At 47.6% G+C, this 27,252-nt stretch overlaps 1 protein-coding gene across 3 annotated transcripts in view; it reads left to right on the top strand.

The window, feature by feature from the left end:
- ntrk3a (neurotrophic tyrosine kinase, receptor, type 3a) overlaps nt 1-27,252 on the top strand; it is a 240,888-nt gene that overhangs the window by 33,837 nt on the left and 179,799 nt on the right. For all 3 annotated transcript variants that reach the window (XM_039018080.1, XM_039018077.1, XM_039018079.1), the window contains exon 3: nt 5,363-5,434. In XM_039018080.1, coding sequence (XP_038874008.1) covers nt 5,363-5,434 — 72 coding nt within the window. The remainder of the gene's footprint in view (nt 1-5,362; nt 5,435-27,252) is intronic.

Genomic DNA, 27,252 nt, shown 5'->3' with positions numbered 1-27,252 from the left:
CATGGTTCGGGCTAGGCCCCTTAGTTCCAGTGAAGGGAAATTTTAACGCTATAGCATTCAATGACATTGTAGACAATTCTGTGCTTCCAAATTTGTGGCAACAGTTTGGGAAGGCCCTTTCTTGTTTCAGCATGACAATACCCCCTTGCACAAAGTGAGGTCCATACAGAAATGGTTTGTTGAGATCGGTGTGGAAGAACTTGACTGGCCTGCAACGACCTCTGACCTTAACCCCATCGAACACCTTTGGGATTAATTGGAACATCACCCAACATCACTGCTCGACCTCAGTAATGCTCTTGTGGCTAAATGGAAGCAAGTTCAAAGTGGAGGCTGTTATAGCAGTGAAGGGGGGACCAACTTCATATTAATGCCCATGATTTTGGAATGAGATGTTTCGACGAGCAGGTGTCCACATACTTTTAGTCATGTAGTGTATCAACCCCTATTAAAATGTCCATGAATTATAATCTACATAATATTTCAAATTTCCTGTTGCTGCAGAATTATTTTCCTGATGTAGCAAACTTGCTCAAATTAAGATCCTATCTGTATATGCAAGACATATTTAATGTAATACAATGACCCACCTAACCCAACACATAGTGACATGGCACCTGGTCTGGTGGGCACACATACTCCATCAGTACTATTGACTACTAGCGGTGGCTTATATTGCAGGCATGTTTATTTTAATGCACTGCGGCCTGCCTCAAACAACAGCACCTCCCTACGGCCCATTTTACACTGATCAAATGACGCTGGAATAGCAGCCAGGACATTTAATTAGGTCCCCTTTCCCTTTCCCTAAACCCCCCTGGCCAAACCATCCTATACAGTAAATTATCAGTAAAAATCTGATTCCTTCCCCCCATGTCTACCCACCCTCAGCCATCCTGGTCTCTCTGGACCTGTGGGCAAGACTCCCCTCTGGGATGGAAATGGTATCCTGTAGTCTCTTTCCCAGTCTCCTCCAGTCTCCCAGGCTCCTCCAGTCTCGCCCGCTCCTCAGTCTCGCCCTGCCCCCAGTCTCCTCCAGTCTCCTCCATTCTCCCCAGTTTTCTCCCCACTCCTCCAGTCTCCTCAGTCCCAGGCTCCTCCAGTCTGCTCCATTCTCCCCAGTCTCCTCCAAGCCCCAATCTCCTCCAGTCTCTTCCAGCAACCTCCAGCCCCCAGTCTCCTCCTGTCGTCCCAGTCTCCCCATTCTCCTAAAGTCTCTCAGGCTCCTCCAGTCTCGTCCGCTCCTCAGTCTCGCCCTGCCCCCAGGCTCCTCCAGTCTCCCCAGGCTCTTCCAGTCTCGCCCGCTCCTCAGTCTCGCCCTGCCCCCAGTCTCCTCTAGTCTCCTCCATTCTCCCCAGTTTTCTCCCCACTCCTCCAGTCTCCTCAGTCCCAGGCTCCTCCAGTCTGCTCCAGTCTCTTCCAGTCTCACCCGGTCCCCAGTCTCGCCTGGCCCCCATTCTCCTCCAGTTTCTCCAGTCTCTTTCAGTCTCCTCCATTCTCCCCAGTCTCCTCCAAGCCCCAATCTCCTCCAGTCTCTTCCAGCAACCTCCAGCCCCCAGTCTCCTCCTGTCGTCCCAGTCTCCCCATTCTCCTAAAGTCTCCACAGTCTCCTCTAGTCTCCTCCAGTCTTCCCCAGTCTCCCTCAGTATACCCAGGCTCCAGTCTCCACCAGTCTCCCTAGTCTCCTCCTGTCTCCTCCCGTCTCCCCTGCCTCCTCCAGTCCCTCCAGTTTCCTCCAGTCTCTCAGGCTCCTCCAGTTTCGCCCGCTCCTCAGTCTCGCCCTGCCCCCAGGCTCCTCCAGTCTCCCCAATCTCCTCCAGTCTCCTCCATTCTCCCCAGTCTTCTCCCATCTTCTCTAGTGTCCTCAGTCCCAGGCTCCTCCAGTCAACTCCAGTCTACTCCAGTCTCCTCCAGTCTCCCCAGTCTCCTCCAGTCTCCTCCATTCTCCCCAGTCTTCTCCCGTCTTCTCCAGTCTCCTCAGTCCCAGGCTCCTCCAGTCAACTCCAGTCTACTCCAGTCTCCTCCAGTCTCCCCAGTCTCCTCCAGTCTCCTCCATTCTCCCCAGTCTTCTCCCGTCTTCTCCAGTCTCCTCAGTCCCAGGCTCCTCCAGTCAACTCCAGTCTACTCCAGTCTCCTCCAGGCTCCTCCAGTCTCCTCCAGTCTCGCCCGGTCCCCAGTCTTGCTTGGCCCCCATTCTGCCCCAGTTTCCTCCAGTCTCCTCCAGTCTCCTCCAGTTTTTCCAGTCTCCTCCAGTCTCCTCCAGTCTCCAGTTTCTCCAGTCTCCCAGTCTCCTCCAAGCCCCAATCTCCTCCAGTATCTTCAAGCATCCTCCAGCCCCCAGTCTCCTCCTGTCGTCCCAGTCTCCTAAAGTCTCCACCGTCTCCTCTAGTCTCCTTCAGTCTTCCCCAGTTTTCCTCAGTCTACCTAGGCTCCTCCGGTCTCCTCCAGTCTCCCAAGTCTCCTCCAGTCTCCTTCCCGACTCCCCAGTCTTCTCCAGCCCCCAGATTCCTCCAGTCTCTTCCAGTCCTCAGTCTCCTCCAGTCTACTCCCGTCTCCCCATTCTCCTCCAGTCTCCCCAGTCTCCTCCTGTCTCCTCCAGCTTCCTCCAGTCTCCTCCAGTCTTGTCCGGTCCCCAGTCTCGCCCGGCCCCCAGTCTCCTCCAGTCTCCTGCAGTATCACCAGTTTCCTCCAGTCTCCCCATTCTCCTCCAGTCTCCTCCAGTCTCCCCAGTCTCATCCTCTCCTCCAGTCTCCTCCTGTCTCCTCCAGGCTCCTCCAGTCTCCTCCAGTCTTGTCCGGTCCCCAGTTTCGCCCGGCCCCCAGTCTCCTCCACTCCTGCAGTATCACCAGTCTCCTCCAGTCATCCCAGTCTCCTCCAGTCATCCCAGTCTCCTCCAGTCTCCTCCAGTCTCTTCTAGTCTCCTCCAGTCCCCCCAGTCTCCTCCAGTCTCGCCCGGCCCCCAGTCTTTCTCCGTCCCCCCACTCTGCATGAGCATCTAATAGTTTCCCCCAGTCTCCCCTAGCCTCCCCCAGCCTCCCCTAGCCTCCTCCAGTCTACCACAGCCTCCCCCAGTCTCCCCTAGTCTCCTGCAGTCTCCTCTAGTCTCCAGTCTACCCCAGCCTCCCACAGTCTCCCCTAGTCTCCTCCAGTCTCCCCTAGTCTCCTCCAGTCTCCTCTAGTCTCCTCCAATGTAACCACTGGTCCTATTAGGGGAGACCCAGAGCACTTGAACAGGGCTGATTAACAGCTCCTCTCATTAGCATCAGGCTCACCTGGAGTGGGCCCTGGCTCCTCTGCTGTCTCCCTCCCTCCCTTCCCCTACCTCCCCTCCGTCTCCTCCACAGCAGTTCAGGGCCAGGTGATTTGGATGACTCACCAGAGAGTGAGCAGCCCAGGCAGTGCCAGAGCAGGAGCTACTCTGGGCCCACATTGGGTCAGCCTCATGGGCCTTAGAGCCTCAGCCAGCCCACCTCGATGATTAATTTTAATATTTGAGTACAAGCAACAGGGGGACACGTGACACGTCTGCGTTGGCTGTCTTCACTCCCAGGTCCTTATGTGTCTGACCTTGACCACATTGTATTCCCCACTGGGCTGCCCTTGTTTAAGCCAAATTCAATATGGCGGAATACTTGTCTTAACATGTACATTTGGCTTACCATACACCCAGTGTTACAGTTACACATCAGTGTTAGCTACACAGTGTGATGCCATCAGGACTGTTCTGATGTAATCATTCTCTCAGATGGATTCTAATGAAAAGAGACGCGTGTTCAGAGCAAATAAACAGCTTGCAGATGCCCATGATAAAAATGGATTCAATATACATAATTGATCTTAGCTCCTTGTGAAGCTAGCTGAGGAGCGAGAGAGAAGATGCAGGCTCTTGATACTATCCTGATCGTAATGATGCCCCATGAGGAGGGAGAGGAGCAGGGGCGACGGGCCGGAAGATAAGATTAGATGACTTTTAGAATGCCTCCCTATTTACCCCAAACGTTGCCGGTTGCGAGCCACGTTTAAAAGAAACTCCTTTACATGTTTCCAGTGCACTGCTATCACAGCCGGTTTTTAACTGCAAATGAGGAATTCATGAGAACCTATCTCCGACCAATCAGCAGACAATTGCAGTTTCTGTGACGTTTGTGCGACCTGTGTGCCTACTCCTTAGTGTGGGTAGAGCCACACAAACACTGTGCAACCCTGGTTTCCATGGACACACTGTCAGGACTGTGTTGGTGGTTTTAATTATGGAATAGCATTTTATTTCCCCTTATGCTTAATTTATCCGTAAACGTAGGAGGAGGTGTCTTTCAGTATCAACAATAATAACCTATTGCCTGTGTGTACTTATTTCCATGTGAGTATCTGACAGTAATATATAAACTACCATTCAAAAGTTTGGACACACATACTCATTCAAGGGTTTTTCTTAATTTTTTACCATTTTCCACATTGTAGAGTAATCAAATTGTAGACATCAAAACTATGACATAACACATATGGAATCATGTTGTAACCCAAAAAGTTTTCAACAAATCAAAATATATTTAATGTTTTACTTTCTCCGAAGTAGCCACCCTTTGCCTTGATGACAGCTTTGCACACTCTTGGCATTCTCTCAACCAGCTTCACCTGGAATGCTTTTCCAACAATCTTGAAGGAGTTCACACATATGCTGAGCATTTGTTGGCTGCTTTTCGTTCACTCTGCAGTCCAACTCATCCCAAACCATCTCAATTAAGTTGAGGTCGGGTGATTGTGGAGGCCAGGTCATCTGATGCAGCACTACATCACTCTCCTGCTTGGTCAAATAGCCTTTACACAGCCTGAAGGTGTGCTGCGTCATTGTCCTGTTGAAAAACAAATGATAGTCCCACTAAGCGCAAACCAGGTGGGATGGCGTATCGCTGCAGAATGCTGTGGTAGACATGCTGGTTAGGTGTGCCTTGAATTCTAAATAAATCACAGACACTGTACCAGCAAATCACCCCCACACCATCACACCTCCTCCTCCATGCTTTACAGTAGGAACCACACATGCGGAAATCATCCATTCACTTACTCTCACAAAGACACAGCAGTTGGAACCAAAAATCTCAAATTTGGACTCATCCAACCAAAGAACAGATTTCCACCGGTCTAATGTCCATTGCTCGGGTTTCTTGGCCCAAGCAAATCTCTTCTTCTTATTGGTGTCCTTTAGTAATGGTTTCTTTGCAGCAATTCAACAATGAAGCCCTGATTCACACAGTGAACAGTAAAAATAAAGAAAAACCTTTGAATGAGTAGGTGTGTCCAAACTGTTGACTGGTAGTGTATTACATGCCTTACATTCTGTGACACTGTGTGTCTCTTCCAGAACGATCATGAACGGCAACCTGCGCGGTATCCAGGCCAGAGCCTTCTCCCAGAACCCCCACCTGCGCTACATGTGAGTGGTGTTACTGTTACATCCGTCTCTCTCTCTCTCTCTCTCTCTCTCTCTCTCTCTCTCTCTCTCTCTCTCTCTCTCTCTCTCTCTCTCTCTCTCTCTCTCTCTCTCTCTCTCTCTCTCTCTCTCTCTCTCTCTCTCTCTCTCTAGGAGTCTGTTACTGTTAAACACAGATGAGAATATACAGTACATCACATCCCCTCTTCGTGTGGATTCTCCCCCTCAATTACCTTTGGCAGGCTGCTTTGTTCACAGTTCACCGCCCTCTGACTCTCCCTCTTACTGACTGATCTTCCTTTGACAGCGAGATCTTCAGATTGACTAGGCCACATATTAACCAAGGCATGTGGAGTTTAGTTAAGTTTAGCACAAGCTAGAGACCATCACCACAGCCATTTCTACTGAATATGCAGGTATCCCATTCCACATGGGGCCCACAAACCACTCTAGCGTAGTCCCTGTCCCATTCCAGGCATACAGTATCCAAACATACATAATTCACCCCTCCTCTACAGGAAGTAGTGTGCTCCTGCTGCAGTAATATCCTAGTCCCAGGCTGCGTTTCAAATAGCACCCTATTCCCTTTATAGTGCTCTTATTTTGACCATGGCCCTGGTTAAAATAAGTGTACTATAAAGGGAATAGGGTGCCATTTGGGACTCAGCCCCAGTTCAGCTAAAGTACAATGCCTGGGCTGCTTCACACACGGCTGAACACAGTTCCACCATGTTATGGTTGCTGTGTCTGTTCATAATGTATATATGTGGTTTGTAACCTAGGCTGGGCCTCCAAGCAGATGCATTTATTCCATTCTATCTTTCAATATGTATACACTCCTCACTAGCTGTGTACATATTCAGAATGAACCCAATTTCAGGTTGGTGAAAAGTGCAGTGGTTTGTGTTAAGAGTGAGGGAAGGGGAGGTGGTTTGGGGACTATATGCATGGGCTGAGTGGCACCGCTAGCGAAGTGTTGTTGATTTCCATAATAAAGGTGAGACTTCTTGAGTGTGGCAGCGCTGTTATTTCCCAATTTTCCCAGAGTAAACAGTGAGGAAGAAATTGAATAGCAGTCGACTACCTGGAGTCACCAGTCTGTAATCTCAGCTGTCAATCACACACTTCAGTTCAGCAGTCCCGTGTCTTTTGAGGTATTCATCACTGTTCTTGTGTATGTTTGTTCGTATATATGTATGTACATTTTCGTGTGAGTGGGTACACATGAAAGTTAATGTGTGTAGGGAAAAACAGTTAGAAAACTGTGTGTGTGTGTGTGTGTGTGAGTGTGTCTGTGTGTGAAAGAGAGAGTGTACGTGAGTGGGTGCGTGTGTGTGTGTGTATCTCTTTATCTTCTTTTACAAGATTCAGTGAATCTGGCCTTGACTAGAATGCGTAACAATGTCCCGTGCAGTGTAACTGTGAGAGACAGAGTGCTGGAGTCGACTCCATCATCTCTTCATGTGATAACGGGAAGGACAGTCATTAAAATACCCACCTTTCACTGTCCACTGTCTCAAACAGAGCAGATGGACATGCTAATGGACTCTCATTATAAAGGATGATAGGATGATGGCTGAAGAAGGCCACACACGCGCTATACTGTACACGTCTACCTCTGGAGCTGCAAGGACTCGGGTTATAGAGCTGGAGGTTCTAGAGAGTCATCTATGCACCCTGTTAGAGAGGGAAGTGTTTTATTACAGCTCTCCTTGTGCTTAGTGGACAATGTCTTTCACGCTGCGCTGGGTTTTATGTAGAGAAAACCCTAGATTTCCAGAGCGGTCATTCACATCGGTCAAATGGGCCAGCCCAGGAGCAGTGTGGGAGCAGGCTCCCTATGCTTTGTGTCACAAGCATTCCATCTAAATTAGCCCATAAATCAGCTCAGTGCTTGCCTGGTTACCCAGACTCCTTGCTCCAGCCAAACGCCACACCACGCCCACGGCCGTTAGTTTCTTCTCCGCAATGAGTCCGGATCTGAGTACCTCCCCGACCCTTCACCGAGTGTGAACACATTCGGGGCTGTCTTTGATACGATCCAATCGCTGATGACTTTGTTTTGTACAATGCCCCTTGTGCCCCTCCTCACAACGAACGACTTCAATGATGGCAGTCTCAGTACTAAATATGCAGCGAGCGGCAGAGCAGTGGAAGAATTTAGTGTGAGTCGTCAGGCTAGCTCGGTGCAGCAGGGCCTCAGCTCCACAGGAGCATAAATAGCTAACTCCTGGCAGGCTGGGAATGGCAGGCTGGGAATGATACCGATATATTCTATTGTGGGCTTGAGAAATGTACAGTAAATTATCCATCATTTCATTTGAGCTATATGTTATTTAAGTGATTGTATTGGGTTTAAATCCAATTCGATCAATTGGATTTCACCATGCAATTCTATATTATATATATTTGTACTAATATTTGTTTTCTCTTGGACCTGAATGTTCTTTGACCCACAGTGCATTGCTATAAACAGTGCTTGACTTGGGCAGGAGCTCACCGGAGCTGAGTACCGGCACCTCTTAATGTTCTACTGTTTCTGTTCCTCTTATAGAATACAAGTACTGTGGAGTTCCTGCACCTAAATACAAACAGTACCGGCACCCAAAATGAGTACAGTACCAGCACCTATTTCAGTCCGAGGTCAAACACTGGTTGTAAACACATACAGAGGGTCCCACTATCAGTTGTTTATTCAAGGCCTTTATCCTGAAATGGCTGGAAATGGGCTCTCAACTGTTCTCGACAAAAGACAATGGAATCAATACCAAAGCTCTCTGCGTTTGAACTTACATTGCCCAACCTGTTTTTGAAGTCTAAGGTTCATTTAATGTGTCTCCTGCTATGTGTGGCAAAATGTAAGGTTGCTGTCTGGATTTCTTCAGATCCATCTTTTTTATCCCTTGATATGAGAGGACAACCAATATTCAGTATCTTGAGGGATCGTTGTCAGGGGGGAGTTGTAAAGGTTATTCCCTCCAGTAGTGGAGGAGGGAGACCAAAAAGTCACTCTCATTAAATCTTCTCAACCCTATGCCGTGTGTCTTCACACTGAAATGTCACTTACACAGTGACTTCCAGGAATGAAACCCCCCAACCAGCCCACACAGGGCATTCTCTCTCTATCTCTCTTTTTATCTCTCTTTCTGTCTCTCTTTCTCTCTCTCGCTCTTTGTCTCTATTTCTGTCTCTCTTTCTCTCTCTTTCTATCTCTCTCGCTATCTCTCTCTGTCTCTCTTTCTGTCTCTCTCGCTATCTCTCTCTCTGTCTCTCTTTCTGTCTCTCTTTCTATCTCTCTTTCTGTCTCTCTTTCTATCTCTCTTTCTGTCTCTCTTTCTATCTCTCTTTCTGTCTCTCTTTCTATCTCTCTCGCTATCTCTTTCTGTCTCTCTTTCGGTCTCTCTTTCTATCTCTCTTTCTATCTCTCTTTCTATCTCTCTTTCTGTCTCTCTTTCTATCTCTCTCGCTATCTCTTACTCTGTCTCTCTTTCTGTCTCTCTTTCTATCTCTCTTTCTGTCTCTCTTTCGGTCTCTCTTTCTATCTCTCTTACTGTCTCTCTTTCTCTCTCTCTATCTCTTTCCCTGATGAGACAGCCTACAGGGAGGAGGTCAGAGACTTAGCAGTGTGGTGCCAGGTCAACACCTCTCCCTCAACATCCGTAAAACCAAGGAGCTGATCGCGGACTACAGGAGAAAAGAGGGGAGAGTACGCCCCCATCCACATCGACGGTGATGTAGTGGAGCGTGTCGAGAGCTTCAAGTTCCTTGGCGTCAACATCACTAAGGCCTTAACATGGTCCACACACACCCGCACAGTCGTGAAGAGGACACGGTAGTGCCTCTCTCCCCTCAGGAGGCTGAAAAGATTTGGCGTGGGCCCTCGGATCCTCAAAAATGTCTACAGATGCACCATCGAGATCATCTTGACTGGCTGCATCACTGCTTGGTATGGCAAATTCCTTGACCTGAAAAACGCTACAGAGGGTGGTGTGGACTGCCCAGTACATCACTGGGGCTGAGCTCCTTGCCATCCAGGACCTCTATACCAGGCGGTGTCAGAGGAAGGCCTGAAAAATTGCCAAAGACTCCAGCCACCCAAGCCACTGTTCACTCCGCTAATGTCCTACAAATGGTACTGGAGAATTAGCTTTCAGACCAACATGCGCCGAGACAGCTTCTACCCCCAAGCTGCTAAATAGCCATAAGACTGCTAAATAGTTCATTAATGGTTTCCCGGAATATCTGCACTTGCACTGATCCTACGCACACTCACTAGACTATATATGCACACTAAATAGTGTACACACTCACTAGACTATATATGCACACTAAATAGTGTACACACTCACTCACACACACAACATTGACACTCCCACACAAAAACCCCACACATGAAACACACACACACACACACACATACCGACACAACACAAACACACACTCACACACGTACACACATACAGTATACACACATATACAGTGCCTTCGGGAAAGTATTCAGACCAAATGATTTTTTCCACATTTCATTACGTTACAGCCTTATTCTAAAATGTATTAAATTGTTTTTCCTCATCAATCTACACACAATACACCATAATGACAAAGCAAAAACAGGTTTTTGGAAATCTTTGCTAATTTATTTAAAGAAATATATATATTTATATCGCATTTACATAAGTATTCAGAACTTTTACTCAGTACTTTGTTGAAGCATATTTGGCAGTGATTACAGCATCGAGTCTTCTTGGGTATGACGTAACAAGCGTGGCACACCTGTATTTGGGGAGTTTCTCACATTCCTCTCTGCAGATCCTCTCAAGCTCTGTCAGGTTGGATGGGGAGCATTGCTGCATAGCTATTTTCAGGTCTCTGCAGAGACGTTTATCAGGTTCAAGTTCGGGCTCTGGCTGTGCCACTCAAGGACATTCAGAGACTTGTCCCGAAGCCATTCCTGCGTTGTTTTGGCTGTGTGCTTAGGGTCGTCCTGTTGGAAGGTGACCCCAGTCTGAGGTCCTGAGCGCTCTGGAGCAGGTTTTCATCAAGGATCTCTCTGTACTTTGCTCCGTTCATCTTTGCCTCCATCCTGACTAGTCTCCCAGTCCCTGCCATTGAAAAAACATCCTACAGCATCATGCTGCCACCACCATGCCTCAGCGTAGGGATGGTGCCAGGTTTCCTCCAGACGTGACGCTTGGCATTCAGGCCAAAGAGTTCAATCTTGCTTACATCTGTCACGTTCCTGACCTGTTTTCTGTTGTTTGGTATGTGTTTATTGGTCAGGGCGTGAGTTTTGGGTGGGCAGTCTATGTTTTCTGTTTCTATGTTGGTTTTGGGTTGCCTGGTATGGCTCTCAATTAGAGGCAGGTGTTTGACGTTTCCTCTGATTGAGAGTCATATTAAGGTAGGTTGTTCTCACTGTTTGTTTGTGGGTGATTGTCGTCCGTGTCTGTGTCTGCGCACCACACGGGACTGTAGCGTTTGTTCGTTCGTTTGTTATAGTCTGTACCTGTTCCTACGTGCTTCGTGTTATATGTAAGTTCTCATGGTTTAGGTCAGTCTACATTCGTTTTTGTTATTTTGTAATCCTTCCAAGTGTTTGTTTTCGTGTTTCGTCGTTTGCTTTAATAAATCATTATGTATTCACAACCCGCTGCACTTTGGTCGAATCACTCCAATCCTTGCTACTCCTCTTCGGATGAAGAGAAGGAGGAAGCCCGTTACAGAATCACCCACCAAACCCAGATCAAGCAGCGGGTTAACGGACAGCAACGACAGCAGCAGTGGGTCAAGGAGGATTGGACATGGGAAGAGATTCTGGACGGAGAAGGACCCTGGGCAGAGCCAGAGGAGTGTCGCCGTCCCAAGGCGGAGCTGGAGGCATCTAAAGCGGAGAGGCGACGATATGAGGAGGCAGCACGGAAGCAAGGCTGGAAGCCCGCAAGTACAACCCAAAAATTTCTTGGGGGGGGGCTAAAGGGTAGTGTGGCGAAGTCAGGTAGGAGACCTGCGCCAACTTCCCGGGCTTACCGTGGAGAGCGAGAGTACGGGCAGACACCGTGTTACGCAGTAGAGCGCATGGTGTCTCCTGTACGTGTTCATAGCCCGGTGCGGGTTATTCCACCTCCCCGCACTAGCCGGGCTAGAGTGAGCATTGAGCCAAGTGCCATGAAGCCGGCTCAACATATCTGGCCTCCAGTACGTCTCCTCGGGCCGGTGTACATGGCACCAGCCTTACGCATGGTGTCCCCGGTTCACCAACACAGCCCAGTGCGGGTTATTCCACCTCCCCGCACTGGACGGGCTACGGGGAGCATGCAACCAGGTAAGGTTGGGCAGGCTCAGTGCTCAAAGGAGCCAGTACGCCTGCACGGTCCGGTATATCCGGCGCCACCTTCCCGCCCCAGCTCAGTACCACCAGTGCCTACACCACGCACCAGGCTTCCAGTGCGTCTCCAGAGCCCTGGTCCTCCTCCACGCACTCTCCCTGTGGTGCGTGTCTCAAGCTCAGTGCCTCCAGTTTCGGCACCACGCACCAGGCCTACTGTGCGCCTCAGCAGGTCAGAGTCGGCTGTCTGCCCAACGCCGCCTGCACTGTTAGTCTGCCCAGCACCGTCTGAGCCATCTGTCTGCCCAGCACCGTCTGAGCCATCTGTCTGCCCAGCACCGTCTGAGCCATCTGTCTGCCCAGCGCCGTCTGAGCCATCCGTCTGTCCAGCGCCGTCTGAGCCATCTGTCTGCCCAGCGCCGTCTGAGCCATCCGTCTGCCCCACGCCGTCTGAGCCATCCGTCTGCCCAACGCCGTCTGAGCCATCCGTCTGCCCAGCGCCTTCTGAGCCATCCGTCTGCCCCGAGCCATTAGAGCCGCCCGTCTGTCCCGAGCCATTAGAGCCGTCCGTCAGTCAGGAGCCGCTAGAGCCGTCCGTCAGTCAGGAGCTGCCAGAGCCGCCAGACAGTCAGGAGCTGCCAGAGCCGCCAGCCAGTCAGGAGCTGCCAGAGCCGCCAGCCAGTCAGGAGCTGCCAGAGCCGCCAGCCAGTCAGGCGCTGCCAGAGCCGCCAGCCAGTCAGGAGCTGCCAGAACCGCCAGACAGTCATGAGCTGCCCTACAGTCATAGTCATGAGCTGCCCTACAGTCATGAGCTGCCCTACAGTCATGAGCTGCCCTACAGTCATGAGCTGCCCTTCAGTCATGAGCTGCCCTCCAGTCATGAGCTGCCCTCCAGTCATGAGCTGCCCTCCAGTCATGAGCTGCCCTCCAGTCATGAGCTGCCCTACAGTCATGAGCTGCCCTACAGTCATGAGCTGCCCTCCAGTCATGAGCTGCCCTACAGTCATGAGCTGCCCTACAGTCCGGAGCTGCCACTCAGTCCGGAGCTGCCACCCAGTCCGGAGCTGCCACCCAGTCCGGAGCTGCCACCCAGTCCGGAGCTGCCACCCAGTCCGGAGCTGCCATTAGTACAGAGTTGTCCCTCTGTCCTAAGCTACCTCTCTGTCCTGAGCTACCTCTCTGTCCTGAGCTACCTCTCTGTCCTGAGCTGTCTCCTCTATGTAGGAGGGGCCTTAGTGAAGGTTCCTGGACCATGGTCGGGGGCGAGGGTCGCCACTCAAAGGACGCTAAGGAGGGGGACAAAGACAGTGGTGGAGTGGTGTCCTCGTCCACCGCCGGAGCTGCCACCGCGGACAGATGCCCACCCAGACCCTCCCCTTGAGTTGTAGGGGTGCGCCCGGAGTTCGCACCTTGAGGGGGGGGTTCTGTCACGTTCCTGACCTGTTTTCTGTTGTTTGGTATGTGTTTATTGGTCAGGGCGTGAGTTTTGGGTGGGCAGTCTATGTTTTCTGTTTCTATGTTGGTTTTGGGTTGCCTGGTATGGCTCTCAATTAGAGGCAGGTGTTTGACGTTTCCTCTGATTGAGAGTCATATTAAGGTAGGTTGTTCTCACTGTTTGTTTGTGGGTGATTGTCGTCCGTGTCTGTGTCTGCGCACCACACGGGACTGTAGCGTTTGTTCGTTCGTTTGTTATAGTCTGTACCTGTTCCTACGTGCTTCGTGTTATATGTAAGTTCTCATGGTTTAGGTCAGTCTACATTCGTTTTTGTTATTTTGTAATCCTTCCAAGTGTTTGTTTTCGTGTTTCGTCGTTTGCTTTAATAACTCATTATGTATTCACAACCCGCTGCACTTTGGTCGAATCACTCCAATCCTTGCTACTCCTCTTCGGATGAAGAGAAGGAGGAAGCCCGTTACAGAATCACCCACCAAACCCAGATCAAGCAGCGGGTTAACAGACAGCAACGACAGCAGCAGTGGGTCAAGGAGGATTGGACATGGGAAGAGATTCTGGACGGAGAAGGACCCTGGGCAGAGCCAGAGGAGTGTCGCCGTCCCAAGGCGGAGCTGGAGGCATCTAAAGCGGAGAGGCGACGATATGAGGAGGCAGCACGGAAGCAAGGCTGGAAGCCCGCAAGTACAACCCAAAAATTTCTTGGGGGGGGGGCTAAAGGGTAGTGTGGCGAAGTCAGGTAGGAGACCTGCGCCAACTTCCCGGGCTTACCGTGGAGAGCGAGAGTACGGGCAGACACCGTGTTACGCAGTAGAGCGCATGGTGTCTCCTGTACGTGTTCATAGCCCGGTGCGGGTTATTCCACCTCCCCGCACTAGCCGGGCTAGAGTGAGCATTGAGCCAAGTGCCATGAAGCCGGCTCAACATATCTGGCCTCCAGTACGTCTCCTCGGGCCGGTGTACATGGCACCAGCCTTACGCATGGTGTCCCCGGTTCGCCAACACAGCCCAGTGCGGGTTATTCCACCTCCCCGCACTGGACGGGCTACGGGGAGCATGCAACCAGGTAAGGTTGGGCAGGCTCAGTGCTCAAAGGAGCCAGTACGCCTGCACGGTCCGGTATATCCGGCGCCACCTTCCCGCCCCAGCTCAGTACCACCAGTGCCTACACCACGCACCAGGCTTCCAGTGCGTCTCCAGAGCCCTGGTCCTCCTCCACGCACTCTCCCTGTGGTGCGTGTCTCAAGCTCAGTGCCTCCAGTTTCGGCACCACGCACCAGGCCTACTGTGCGCCTCAGCAGGTCAGAGTCGGCTGTCTGCCCAACGCCGCCTGCACTGTTAGTCTGCCCAGCACCGTCTGAGCCATCTGTCTGCCCAGCACCGTCTGAGCCATCTGTCTGCCCAGCGCCGTCTGAGCCATCCGTCTGTCCAGCGCCGTCTGAGCCATCTGTCTGCCCAGCGCCGTCTGAGCCATCCGTCTGCCCAACGCCGTCTGAGCCATCCGTCTGCCCAGCGCCTTCTGAGCCATCCGTCTGCCCCGAGCCATTAGAGCCGCCCGTCTGTCCCGAGCCATTAGAGCCGTCCGTCAGTCAGGAGCCGCTAGAGCCGTCCGTCAGTCAGGAGCCGCCAGAGCCGCCAGCCAGTCAGGAGCTGCCAGAGCCGCCAGCCAGTCAGGAGCTGCCAGAGCCGCCAGCCAGTCAGGAGCTGCCACAGCCGCCAGCCAGTCAGGAGCTGCCAGAGCCGCCAGCCAGTCAGGAGCTGCCAGAACCGCCAGACAGTCATGAGCTGCCCTACAGTCATGAGCTGCCCTACAGTCATGAGCTGCCCTTCAGTCATGAGCTGCCCTCCAGTCATGAGCTGCCCTCCAGTCATGAGCTGCCCTCCAGTCATGAGCTGCCCTCCAGTCATGAGCTGCCCTCCAGTCATGAGCTGCCCTACAGTCATGAGCTGCCCTACAGTCCGGAGCTGCCACTCAGTCCGGAGCTGCCACCCAGTCCGGAGCTGCCACCCAGTCCGGAGCTGCCACCCAGTCCGGAGCTGCCACCCAGTCCGGAGCTGCCATTAGTACAGAGTTGTCCCTCTGTCCTAAGCTACCTCTCTGTCCTGAGCTACCTCTCTGTCCTGAGCTACCTCTCTGTCCTGAGCTGTCTCCTCTATGTAGGAGGGGCCTTAGTGAAGGTTCCTGGACCATGGTCGGGGGCGAGGGTCGCCACTCAAAGGACGCTAAGGAGGGGGACAAAGACAGTGGTGGAGTGGTGTCCTCGTCCACCGCCGGAGCCGCCACCGCGGACAGATGCCCACCCAGACCCTCCCCTTGAGTTGTAGGGGTGCGCCCGGAGTTCGCACCTTGAGGGGGGGGTTCTGTCATGTTCCTGACCTGTTTTCTGTTGTTTGGTATGTGTTTATTGGTCAGGGCGTGAGTTTTGGGTGGGCAGTCTATGTTTTCTGTTTCTATGTTGGTTTTGGGTTGCCTGGTATGGCTCTCAATTAGAGGCAGGTGTTTGACGTTTCCTCTGATTGAGAGTCATATTAAGGTAGGTTGTTCTCACTGTTTGTTTGTGGGTGATTGTCGTCCGTGTCTGTGTCTGCGCACCACACGGGACTGTAGCGTTTGTTCGTTCGTTTGTTATAGTCTGTACCTGTTCCTACGTGCTTCGTGTTATATGTAAGTTCTCATGGTTTAGGTCAGTCTACATTCGTTTTTGTTATTTTGTAATCCTTCCAAGTGTTTGTTTTCGTGTTTCGTCGTTTGCTTTAATAAATCATTATGTATTCACAACCCGCTGCACTTTGGTCGAATCACTCCAATCCTTGCTACTCCTCTTCGGATGAAGAGAAGGAGGAAGCCCGTTACAACATCAGACCAGAGAATCTTGTTTGCCATGGTCTGAGAGTCTTTAGGTGCCTTTTGGCAAACTGCAAGCGGGCTGTCATGTGCCTTTTACTAAGGAGTGGCTTCTGTCTGGCCACTCTACCATAAAGGCCTGATTGGTGGAGGGCTGCAGAGATGGTTGTCCTTCTGGAAGGTTCTCCCATTTACACAGAGGAACTCTAGAGCTCTGTTAGAGCATAGCGTTCTTGGTCACCTCCCTGACCAAGGCCCTTCTCCCCCGATTGCTCAGTTTGGCCGGGCGACCAGCTCTAGGAAGTGTTTTGGTGGATTAAAACTTCTTCCATTTAAGAATGATGGAGGCCACTGTGTTCTTTGGGACCTTTAATGCTGCAGAAATGTTTTGGTACCCTTCCCCAGATCTGTGCCTCGACACAATCCTGTCTTGGAGCTCTATAGACAATTCCTTCGACCTCATGGCTAGGTTTTTGCTCTGACATGCACTGTCAAACGTGGGACCTAATATAGACAGGTGTGTGCCTTTCCAAATCATGTCCAATCAATTGAATTTAACACAGGTGGACTCCAATCAAGTTGTAGAAACATCTCAAGGATGATGAATGGAAACAGGATGCACCTGAGCTCAATTTCTAGTCTCATAGCAAAGGGTCTGAATACTTATGTAAATAAGTTATTTCTATTTTGTTTTTAGAAATGTGCAAAAAAAAAAAAAAAAGAACTGTTTCGCTCTGTTGTTATCGGATATTGTGTGTAGATGAATGAGGATTTGTATTTTTTAACCAATTCTAGAATAAGGCTGTAACGTAACAAAATGTGGAAAAGTCAAGGGGTCTCAATACTTTCCTGAACCCCCCCCCCCCCCCCCCCCCACACACACACACACATATACTTTTACAATCATAATTTGCTGCTGTACTCTGTCCTTCATTTTACTCTTATTATTATTTATCCTGATGCCTAGTCACTTTACCATCCCTTCATGTATATCTACCTAAAATACCCCATACTTCAGCATATTGATCTGGTACTCCCTGTATATAGCTCCACATTGATCTGGTACTGGTACTCCCTGTATATAGCTCCACATTGATCTGGTTCTGGTACTCCCTGTATATAGCTCCTCATTGATCTGGTATTGAACTTCCTGTATATAGCTCCACATTGATCTGGTACTGGTACTCCCTGTAAATAGCTCCACATTGATCTGGTACTGGTACTTCCTGTATATAGCTCCACATTTATCTGGTACTGGTACTTCCTGTAAATAGCTCCACATTGATCTGGTACTGGTACTTCTTGTATATAGCTCCACATTGATCTGGTACTGGTACATCCTGTATATAGCTCCACATTGATCTGGTACTGGTACTTCCTGTAAATAGCTCCACATTGATCTGGTACTGGTACTTCCTGTATATAGCTCCACATTGATCTGGTACTGGTACTTCCTGTATATAGCTCCACATTGATCTGGTACTGGTACTTCCTGTATATAGCTCCATTCTTGTGTATTTTATTTCATTCCTCTTGTTACAATTTTTTCTTTTTACTATTATTTTTAAACTCTGCATCGTTGGGAAGGGCTCATAAGAAAGCATTTCACGGTAGTCTACACACGTTGTATTCGGTGCATGTGACAATAATATGTATATATTTTTTTATCTCTATCTATCTCCTCTTCCTGCTTTTGCCATGGTCCTTGTTGCAATGGCTTAGCCTTCTTCATGTATTTTTCTACTTTGTTCCCCCCCCGTTTAAGAACCCTCCTCAGCTGCTGAAATGACATTGTTTATTATTCATGCCGGGCATTGATATAGCCGATGCCTACAATCAGTATGCTTCTCACGGGAAAGAGAGAGGGAGAGGGCCAGAAAAAGTCCACCTCCGCTGTGTGACTGTCCCACTGAATCTGTCCCTCTCTGCAGAATGAGGGATCTCTTTGACAACCTCTTGAGTCAGTCACCCAGCTTTCCTTGACCTGTCTATCCTAGTACTGTTCCTGTACACACATATGTACACCATAGCTGTCTGTTTCGTCTTGATGTGCAGCCCTGTGACAACATGAACTGTGACTGTTAGCTGGGAATCCCATCAATCCAATCGGCTCCTACAGATGTAGAATCTTAATTTGATCACCCTGTTGCAGGAGAAAATTCCTGTATGCAGGAAATGTTCAACTTGTTGTGTATTTGAGATTTAAAATGGCTTCTGAAGTGTTAAATTTACACTGAAATTTCTGATTTGATTTTCCCTGCTGAAAGATATATCAACCCCTACCATAAAAGTCCATTGACTATAATCCACATAATAATTCACATTTCCTGTTGCTGCAGGATTTCTTTCCTGCTGTAGAAAACTCTCGAATAAAGATCCCATATCCACAGAAAGTGGTTCATAATGTTCTACTATATAAAGGAGTGTATGTGATGCCACAGTCGTTTAACAGTTTTGAATTTATGAAGGTATTTGCACCTTAAATTATAAAGTGTGTGTGAGTGTGTCTACTGATAATACTGTGCACACTGTGCAATCTATGCATCTCTGCTTACAGAGCAAATACCATGCAAATGTTGGCAAACCACATCATATGAAATGTGTTGTGTGATATCACTGGTACTGAATACAACAGTTATTTATTAACATAAGAACAGATTTGAATCATTCCACATTTAATCTATATAGCAGAACCATACAAAGATCCACAAACACCAGTGGCGGTTGGTGCCATTTAAGATGAGGGAGGATTATATATATTTTTTTAAATGAGCATGGCCTTATTTCTATTACAGCATTTTGGATGACTGTCATTCATATTCCATTCACCCAGGTCAATGTAACATTGATAGGTTAAGGCTACTACATGATACTCAAATTTTCCCTATACCCATCATGATGTTACCACAACCTGGCCTACGAATAAGCTTTTACAGCGTAGGTGCACAGGTTGAGAGAAATATTTTAGTAATCAAGGTGACAGACAGTGGCACATTCATTACCGTCTTGCACACTCTGGTCTGCATCTATCTGATCTAGGGTGTGTAATCATTAGGGTAACAGTTGCAAACTAAAGTTTCTGTTGGACAAATTCAGGTCTTTTCATCCCCGTGTTGTTCCTTTTGCTTCCGATTAAGAAAAGATTTTCCACAGAATCAGCAGAATGAATACACCCCTGATCACCTGCAAACCCAGTTCACTTTCATAGCAGCCACATACAAACAGCATCATCACTTTGATTGTTGTATAATTCCTTATCGCATCTACACACTCTCCTTCTCTCACCTTTTCCCTTTACTTGTGGACTCCAGGCAAAAAAACCTTTCCAAGCCAAACCTTCATACCATAACCGCTAACCGCTACACACAGCCTACATCGTTGTCACCATATTAGCTCATTTCATAGTCAACATAGCTACTAGAACTAATGCGTTAGTAAACACTCAACAATCATGCAGTAATGTGTAAAGCAAGCAGTTTACCAGTTTACTTTCCTCCTCTGAGGAGCCTCCAGTGACACACACACAGGCACAAATACAGTAGGTGACACACACACACACAGGCACAAATACAGTACTTCAGTCTCTAACCAATGTTTAGGGGAAATAGCTCTTGGTTGCCTCCCCTAATTGACATTTATCGGCCAGTGATTTTCTTGAAATATTGTTGCAAGGACACTTATTACTCAATAATCACCTTGCAATTCTCCAAAGATTGCTTTTTATCGCCACTGTCTAGGGCAGGGTTCCTCAACTGGTGGCCAGCGGGATGAATTTGGCCCACTGATGATTTTATTTTGCCCCAAGTTTTCTGAGCCAAAAATACATTTTTCATTATTGGACTTTAAAGACTGTAAAAACACAAGAAAATCCGCTCCAAGTGATTTAAATTTTGGAAATCTGTTCCACAGTATTCCCACACTTGATAAAAAGATGTGATTATATATGTAAGAAGGGTTAGAAATTGTAATGTTTTAGTCAAATATTATATGTGTTGGCTTCTTGCGGTCAAAATCAGCATGTGTCTGAATCTAGTTGATGATCGCTGGTCTGGGGGAAGCACATCCGAGATGGATATGCCCACTTTGAAATGCGTTGAGGCCAGAATCTAAATCATGAGATTGAGATTTCTTTCATAATTCTGTCACAGTATCTGGTGGCTGTGTTTCTAATTTGGCACCACAGGAATAAACATTTTAACATGTTCCTTCATGGGTGATAAATGCATGATGTTTATGATTTGTAGGTTTTGAATATGGGCCATGGCTGTTTGATGTTTGGGGGTGGATCAGACTGCTGTGTGTGTGTGTGTGTGTGTGTGTGTGTGTGTGTGTGTGTGTGTGTGTGTGTGTGTGTGTGTGTGTGTGTGTGTGTGTGTGTGTGCGTGTGTTCCCTTTAGAGTCACCATTGCACAAGATTAAAGAGTCATTAGGCTCCCACAGTACCCTAACGTACCACAGTCAAAGATCAGTCTCATGACCCATGGTTATATACGGCTGTGAAAGACTGGGGACCAACGACTAGGTAATTCATGCCAAGGATTGATATGGAGTGGAATGAATTGGAAACAGCATCTGTACAGTCTGTACATTTTACTTACTTGTCTCTTGAGTAACCAGATTTAGGCGCATGAACACTGGGGCGTATTTCTTTCTGTCACTCTTTCTGTCTCGTCTTCTCTCTGTTCGCTCTGTCTTACTCTCTCCCCCTCCCCCTCTCTTTCTCTGAACAAATCTCCTTGCGTCTGCTGTCACCCGTGTGCTCTTTTACCACAGGGGTGATCACAGCAGGAACCTCTCACACTAGACGACTTGGCAGGGCACAGGAGTTGAGCTGAAAATGAATTTGACTTTATCACACTCTCCCCATTGTGCCTCATTGCCATGTATAACTAAAACGCTATGATCTTTCTTTAAGGAGGGGTGATAGAACGTTTAAGGCTGTAATTGGCTTTTTATGTGAGGCCTGGCGTTATTGTTCAACGGTAATCAGTGTCTGTGAACTCTCTCCGCGGCTCGTTCTCAGACAAGGCCACACTATTACAGAGGGAGAGTGAGCGGTGGATGGAGGGAGGGATGGAGAGTGGGATGGAGTAGAAGAATGAAGACAGGGGTGGAGGAAGAGATGCAGCTTAACGAAAGTAGCGTCTTCTTCCGCCACTAGAGTTGATTAGATCAGGTGTGTTGGTGGATGTGTGTGTTTGTACACGTGAGTGTGTGTATGTGAGTGAGTGAGTATTGTATCTCTGGAGTGATGTGTCACTGCATTATCTTTCAGTTGGAGCGGTGGATCCTGATGCCTGTGTGGGCGGTTGCTCTAGAACGTTGGCGGTGTGCGTAGAGAAGGTTACTGAGTTCCCTTTGGCCATCTCTCACCTCACTCCCACGGCCCAAGCTGTTCTAGCCGTAGTGGTAGCTGTAGCCTGTAGTGAAGCGTGCTCTGTGCTGATCCACAGGTGCCTGTTCTGCATGCGGGGGATGAGAGGACCAGCCAGGGATAGCGGGATGAGGGATAGCGGGATCCCTTCTGACCACCCCAATAGTTTATGTTCAGATCACATCAGAGAGATCTGTACCGCAGCGAGAACAGCTTTCACTACTTAATGCGGCCCCCGAAGTGGTGCTTATCAGCTGTATGCAAGGACGCCTTTTTGTTGTGTTAGTAATGTTGCATCATCGCTCCAACCCCCTCTTGTCTCACATCTGGGTAGCAGAGGTTCTGTTGTCTTTACAACCTGTAGGTCTGATATCTGATTAGAGGTTAACTTTACAGTAATACTATTGGTCAACAACTTAGATTTTTTATCCAAGCAACTCAGGGTGTTTTCACACTTGGTCCCTTTCAGCCAATTTTTGTGAACTCAGTGCAGTTCGTTTCATTTTTTTGTGCAGTGTGAACACCCCAAAGGAACTCAGACCCCTCAAAAGAGCCCCCGAATCTAACCGAAACTGAGTTCGGTTCGCTTGAATTCTGCGGTCTGGTTCCCTTTTTAAGGGTAATGTGAACACAAAGCTCCCCAAGTTTGCTTTTCATTATTCCTGCACCACACACTAGAGCAACACCATTTCCCCTGCCATAGCCCCTCACATTGGTGCCAGAAAAGAGAGAAAATGATGATGTGTAGGTTCGGGACTGTCAAGGATGCACAGACATTCTAAAATATTTTGGGAATTTTTAGTTTAGATTATTTGTTTGCAATATGTGATCTATAGGCTAAGAGAGTTTCATAAGCTGTTTATTCTATTGTGGGGTTTGAATAGTGTAAGAAGATGACATCATATGTGACACGCTTTATCATAATCAGTCAGAAGTTGCTATGATTAATTTACATATAAATTGTGTTTTTTTAAGAAAATATTGTCTTTGTTTTCATAATCTGTATGTATTGTCACCAAAATATCGTGTTTAATCTTATACACGTAGGATGAAACATAGACACGGAGCACTTTCACATCGGTTCGGTGGATGCTAGCTTGTAACACATCACATCAGGCTTTCGCAGCACTATTTTATCGGCACAATCAAAACCCTCCCCTATTGTTAAACCATGAATGAATTACAAACTAGCTTGCTAGCTATCTATTTTTAATCAAGCTACAATAGGCTATTCAATCAGATGATTTTCCTGTTTCCCCAATCAAAAAGCTAAACCCATCAAACATATTCACACTGTCACTACTGCCTACACCTTAGCTAGCTAGCTTAGCTTTCTAATGCATCAGTGGATTCCCGGGAGAGAGAAATCGCTAGATTTTTAAATAGTAATGTTGTGCTGCGAGCTGGTTCAGACGAACAGTGGAGTCAACTTATTGGCGACTCATTTTTTACCCTGAGTCGGAGAGTGTCTCCTTCAGCGACTCCGCAGACGAAGTCGAGTCCCTTGAGGAGGCAACTGAGGAAGACCACCCATTAACGGTGGATCCATCAATTACGGTGCTTTAGTCGGTCCAGGGGGGATATGTCAGTGATGCTGGGGAAGAAATTGAAAAGACTTGCGAGATCAGTTGCACTTGCAAGTTCAATGGATGGAAGCTCTGCTATTTGATTTTTACCCCCAAGGAGATGGTCTAGAGACGTGACTAGATGAATGAACTCACCAATGGTAAGTGCTTGCCATTCAACTATTAGTCAAGTTTAGTTGGCTGTGAGTCAGTAATGTGTAATGTGTCTGTCCGTTTGTCCGAGTCTGTGTTTTTGTATGTGATAAAGCACAAATAGACTGCCTAGTTAGCTAGCTAGTGTATTAAAGACAAGTGTGTGTGTGTGAGTGGGTGAATGTGTGGCATGAGAGAGAGAGAGAGAATTGGGGGATTTGTAGCCTATGCAACCTAGCTAGCTATGTAGCCAATAACTTATGTGACTTGTGTGTCTGTGTGTGTGCGTCGGCAATGTGTAGCCCATAGAACATGTGTAGTAACTTATGGGACCTGTGTGTGTGTGTGTGTGTGTTTATATTTGTCCTATTTGTCCTAAAGACAGGTTACATAAATGCATGAAATTACCATCTATAAAGTTATCACATACCTTTATATAAAACATGACCCATTTACAATAATAGTACAAGTGTTAAAGAATTACACATTGTTATTTGTCTTATTTTTCAGATACAAAACATTGAGTGCTCATTGGCATGATCGCAAACAGATAGGAAGAAACAGAAAGGAAACATCAGATGACATCATTTGTTCCTTTATAGGCAGGAAATCTGCAGAGAGACATTCCAGTTTTCGTCAGAGTAATACAACTAGATTGTTTCTGTTATTATTGGAGCTGCAACAGCATAAAAAAAGTTTGTAAGGTATTTAATAAAAATTAACCGTAGGCTGTATCATGAATAGAAGTAAAAGAGCTGAGAATACACTGCGCCTTTCAGCACATATTAAAGGCATGTTTTAAATAATTTATTTCCTGGTTTCAGAATATCTACAAAAAGCTGACTGCAGTGATAAAGTTCTATAAGGAACATGGTGTAGTTCAAAGGAAGATGAGGTGTGGTGGTCGTCTCGCCAGCAAACTGTTGCTGTCCTACAAAGAAATTAAGCGAATCGTCCAGTATGTCAACAACTTTGCCGATGTCCACGAGATCCCGCTCCCAGGACGGATCCCTGGATTTAAGAGGGCAGACATACGGGTGCTACCGACATTTGAAACCAAGTTCTTTATGTGACGCAAGTACAAAACTATGATGTGTGATCATGGTGAGTGTTTTCGTAAATCTTGATACTTATATTTGTATCAAACGTTCGTCAACTCAAGCAAACGCCGACCTGAATTGGATCCAAAGAGACTGTCTGTCCTTATTCTCTAGTGACGTGTGTGTGTGTGTGGTCAGGTTTTCTTTCACGTTTCTCATTCTAGTTGCTGCTTAGAGACCAGAGCATATTCTGACCCTTTTATCTCTCACCCCCTCCATCCCCTTCCCTGTTTTATCTCTCACCCCCTCCATCCCCTTCCCTGTTTTATATCTCACCCCCTCCATCCCCTTCCCTGTTTTATCTCTCACCCCATCCATCCCCTTCCCTGTTTTATCTCTCACCCCCTCCATCCCCTTCCCTGTTTTATATCTCACCCCCTCCATCCCCTTCCCTGTTTTATCTCTCACCCCATCCATCCCCTTCCCTGTTTTATCTCTCACCCCCTCCATCCCCATCCCTGTTTTTATCTCTCACCCCCTTTATTCCCTTCCCTGTTTTTATCTCTCACCCCCTTTATTCCCTTCCCTGTTTTTATCTCTCACCCCCTTTATTCCCTTCCCTGTTTTTATCTCTCACCCCCTTTATTCCCTTCCCTGTTTTTATCTCTCACCCCATCCATCCCCTTCCCTGTTTTATCTCTCACCCCTCCATCCCCATCCCTGTTTTATATCTCACCCCTCCATCCCCATCCCTGTTTTATCTCTCACCCCTCCATCCCCATCCCTGTTTTATATCTCACCCCTCCATCCCCATCCCTGTTTATTCTCTCACCCCCTCCATCCCCCTCCCTGTTTTATATCTCACCCCCTCCATCCCCATCCCTGTTTTATATCTCACCCCTCCATCCCCATCCCTGTTTATTCTCTCACCCCCTCCATCCCCTTCCCTGTTTTATCTCTCACCCCCTCCTTCCCCTTCCCTATTTTATATATCACCCCTCCATCCCCATCCCTGTTTTATCTCTCACCCCCTCCACCCCCTTCCCTATTTTATCTCTCACCCCCTCCATCCCCTTCCCTGTTTTATATCTCACCCCCTCCATCCCCATCCCTGTTTTATATCTCACCCCCTCCATCCCCATCCCTGTTTTATATCTCACCCCTCCATCCCCATCCCTGTTTATTCTCTCACCCCCTCCATCCCCTTCCCTGTTTTATATCTCACCCCCTCCATCCCCATCCCTGTTTTATATCTCACCCCTCCATCCCCATCCCTGTTTATTCTCTCACCCCCTCCATCCCCTTCCCTGTTTATTCTCTCACCCCCTCCATCCCCTTCCCTGTTTTATCTCTCACCCCCTCCATCCCCTTCCCTATTTTATCTCTCACCCCCTCCATCCCTTTCCCTGTTTTATCTCTCACCCCCTCCTTCCCCGTCCCTGTTTTAGCTATTTTCAGATGTCGTTTATTCTGTGTGACTGTCATAAAAATGCAGGAGCTGGGATTGTGAGAGGGTTGGTTGGGCACATCTGCATGTGCTGTGTGCTGTGCCCAGGGATGTATCAGACGGAAAACATTTGTTTGAGTATAGCCTATACACATTCTCTGTGACATGCATTTCCAACAGATGTTATTTAATGTAGTAATTTATTCATTATTTATCCTCCCAAGCCTTATCTCCGAATGTAATCTGACATGGAAAAACTATGGACTACAACCATGATATGTTCGAGGACTACATGGGCTGTGCACGTGTTTGAGCGCACGTATGTATGTGGAAGTCCAAGTACACATGCGCACAAACACGTGCACACCACATGTAGTCCTTGAACATATCATGGTGTGAACATGTGCAGTGTGAGAGTGTTTCTCTGTTATAATGTATATGTACATGTAGCCTGTGACAATATGTCAATGTAGCCTATACATTCTGTTGCTTGTATGTGTACAAATGTGTGTACACTCACTCACACACGTGTGTGTGTGTGTGTGTGTGTGTGTGTGTGTGTGTGTGTGTGTGTGTGTGTGTGTGTGTGTGTGTGTGTGTGAGTGAGTGAGTGAGTGAGTGAGTGAGTGAGTGAGTGAGTGAGTGAGTGAGTGAGTGAGTGAGTGAGTGAGTGAGTGAGTGAGTGAGTGAGTGAGTGAGTGAGTGAGTGAGTGAGTGAGTGAGTGAGTGAGTGAGTGAGTGAGTGAGTGAGTGAGAACACAGGCACTCATGTCAATGGATTGTGTTTTGTATTAAGTAAGTAGTTATTCATTGTTTGAATAAATGTCTTAAAAATAACTGTAAACTTTGACAGCATTTTTCTCAAAAACATGGTTTGATGACACACAGCATGTAACTTGCTTGATATTTGGAGTAGAGTAGATTGTGTTGGTCTCATTAGAAAGCTAACATTCTCCTCTTCCTAGCACTGTATAACACTCCAAATGTGTTTTTGTCAGTAGCCTACATTGGGTGTACGATTTTCATTTACAGCATTATGTAACCTGCATTTACTCTTCTGCCATTTATTCTGTTATCAATAATATTTACATGTTAATAGTATCCTCTGATTACAATTATTATGTCTCATCTTTTAACTAAATGCATTCTAAGTAGGTAGAGTGCCTTCAGAAAGTATTCATACCCCTGGACTTATTCCACATTTTGTTGTGTTACATCCTGAATTCAAAATTGATTAAATATATGTTTTTTCTCTCACCCATCTACACACAATACCTCATAATGACAAGGTCAAAACATGTTTTTAGAAATGTTTGCACATTTTTTGAAAATTAAATACAGAAATATCTAATTTACTTAAGTATTCACTAACTAACTTAATACATGTTAGAATCACCTTTGGCAGTGATTACAGCTGTGAGTCTTTCTGGGTAAGTTTCTAAGAGCTTTCACACCTGGATTGTACAATATTTGCCCATTATTCTTTTCAAAATTCTTCAAGCTCTGTCAAATTGGTTGTTGAGCACAACCCTTTTCAAGTCTTGCCATGTAGATTTAAATCAAAACTGTAACTCGGCCATCTACATATACAACATATACAATCACATACTGTTTTAATA

Source organism: Salvelinus namaycush, chromosome 21 (genome assembly GCF_016432855.1).
Source record: "Salvelinus namaycush isolate Seneca chromosome 21, SaNama_1.0, whole genome shotgun sequence".
Lineage (NCBI taxonomy): Eukaryota > Metazoa > Chordata > Actinopteri > Salmoniformes > Salmonidae > Salvelinus > Salvelinus namaycush.
Note: the sequence above shows the minus strand (reverse complement) of the source record. Positions and strands in the feature narration are given on the sequence as shown.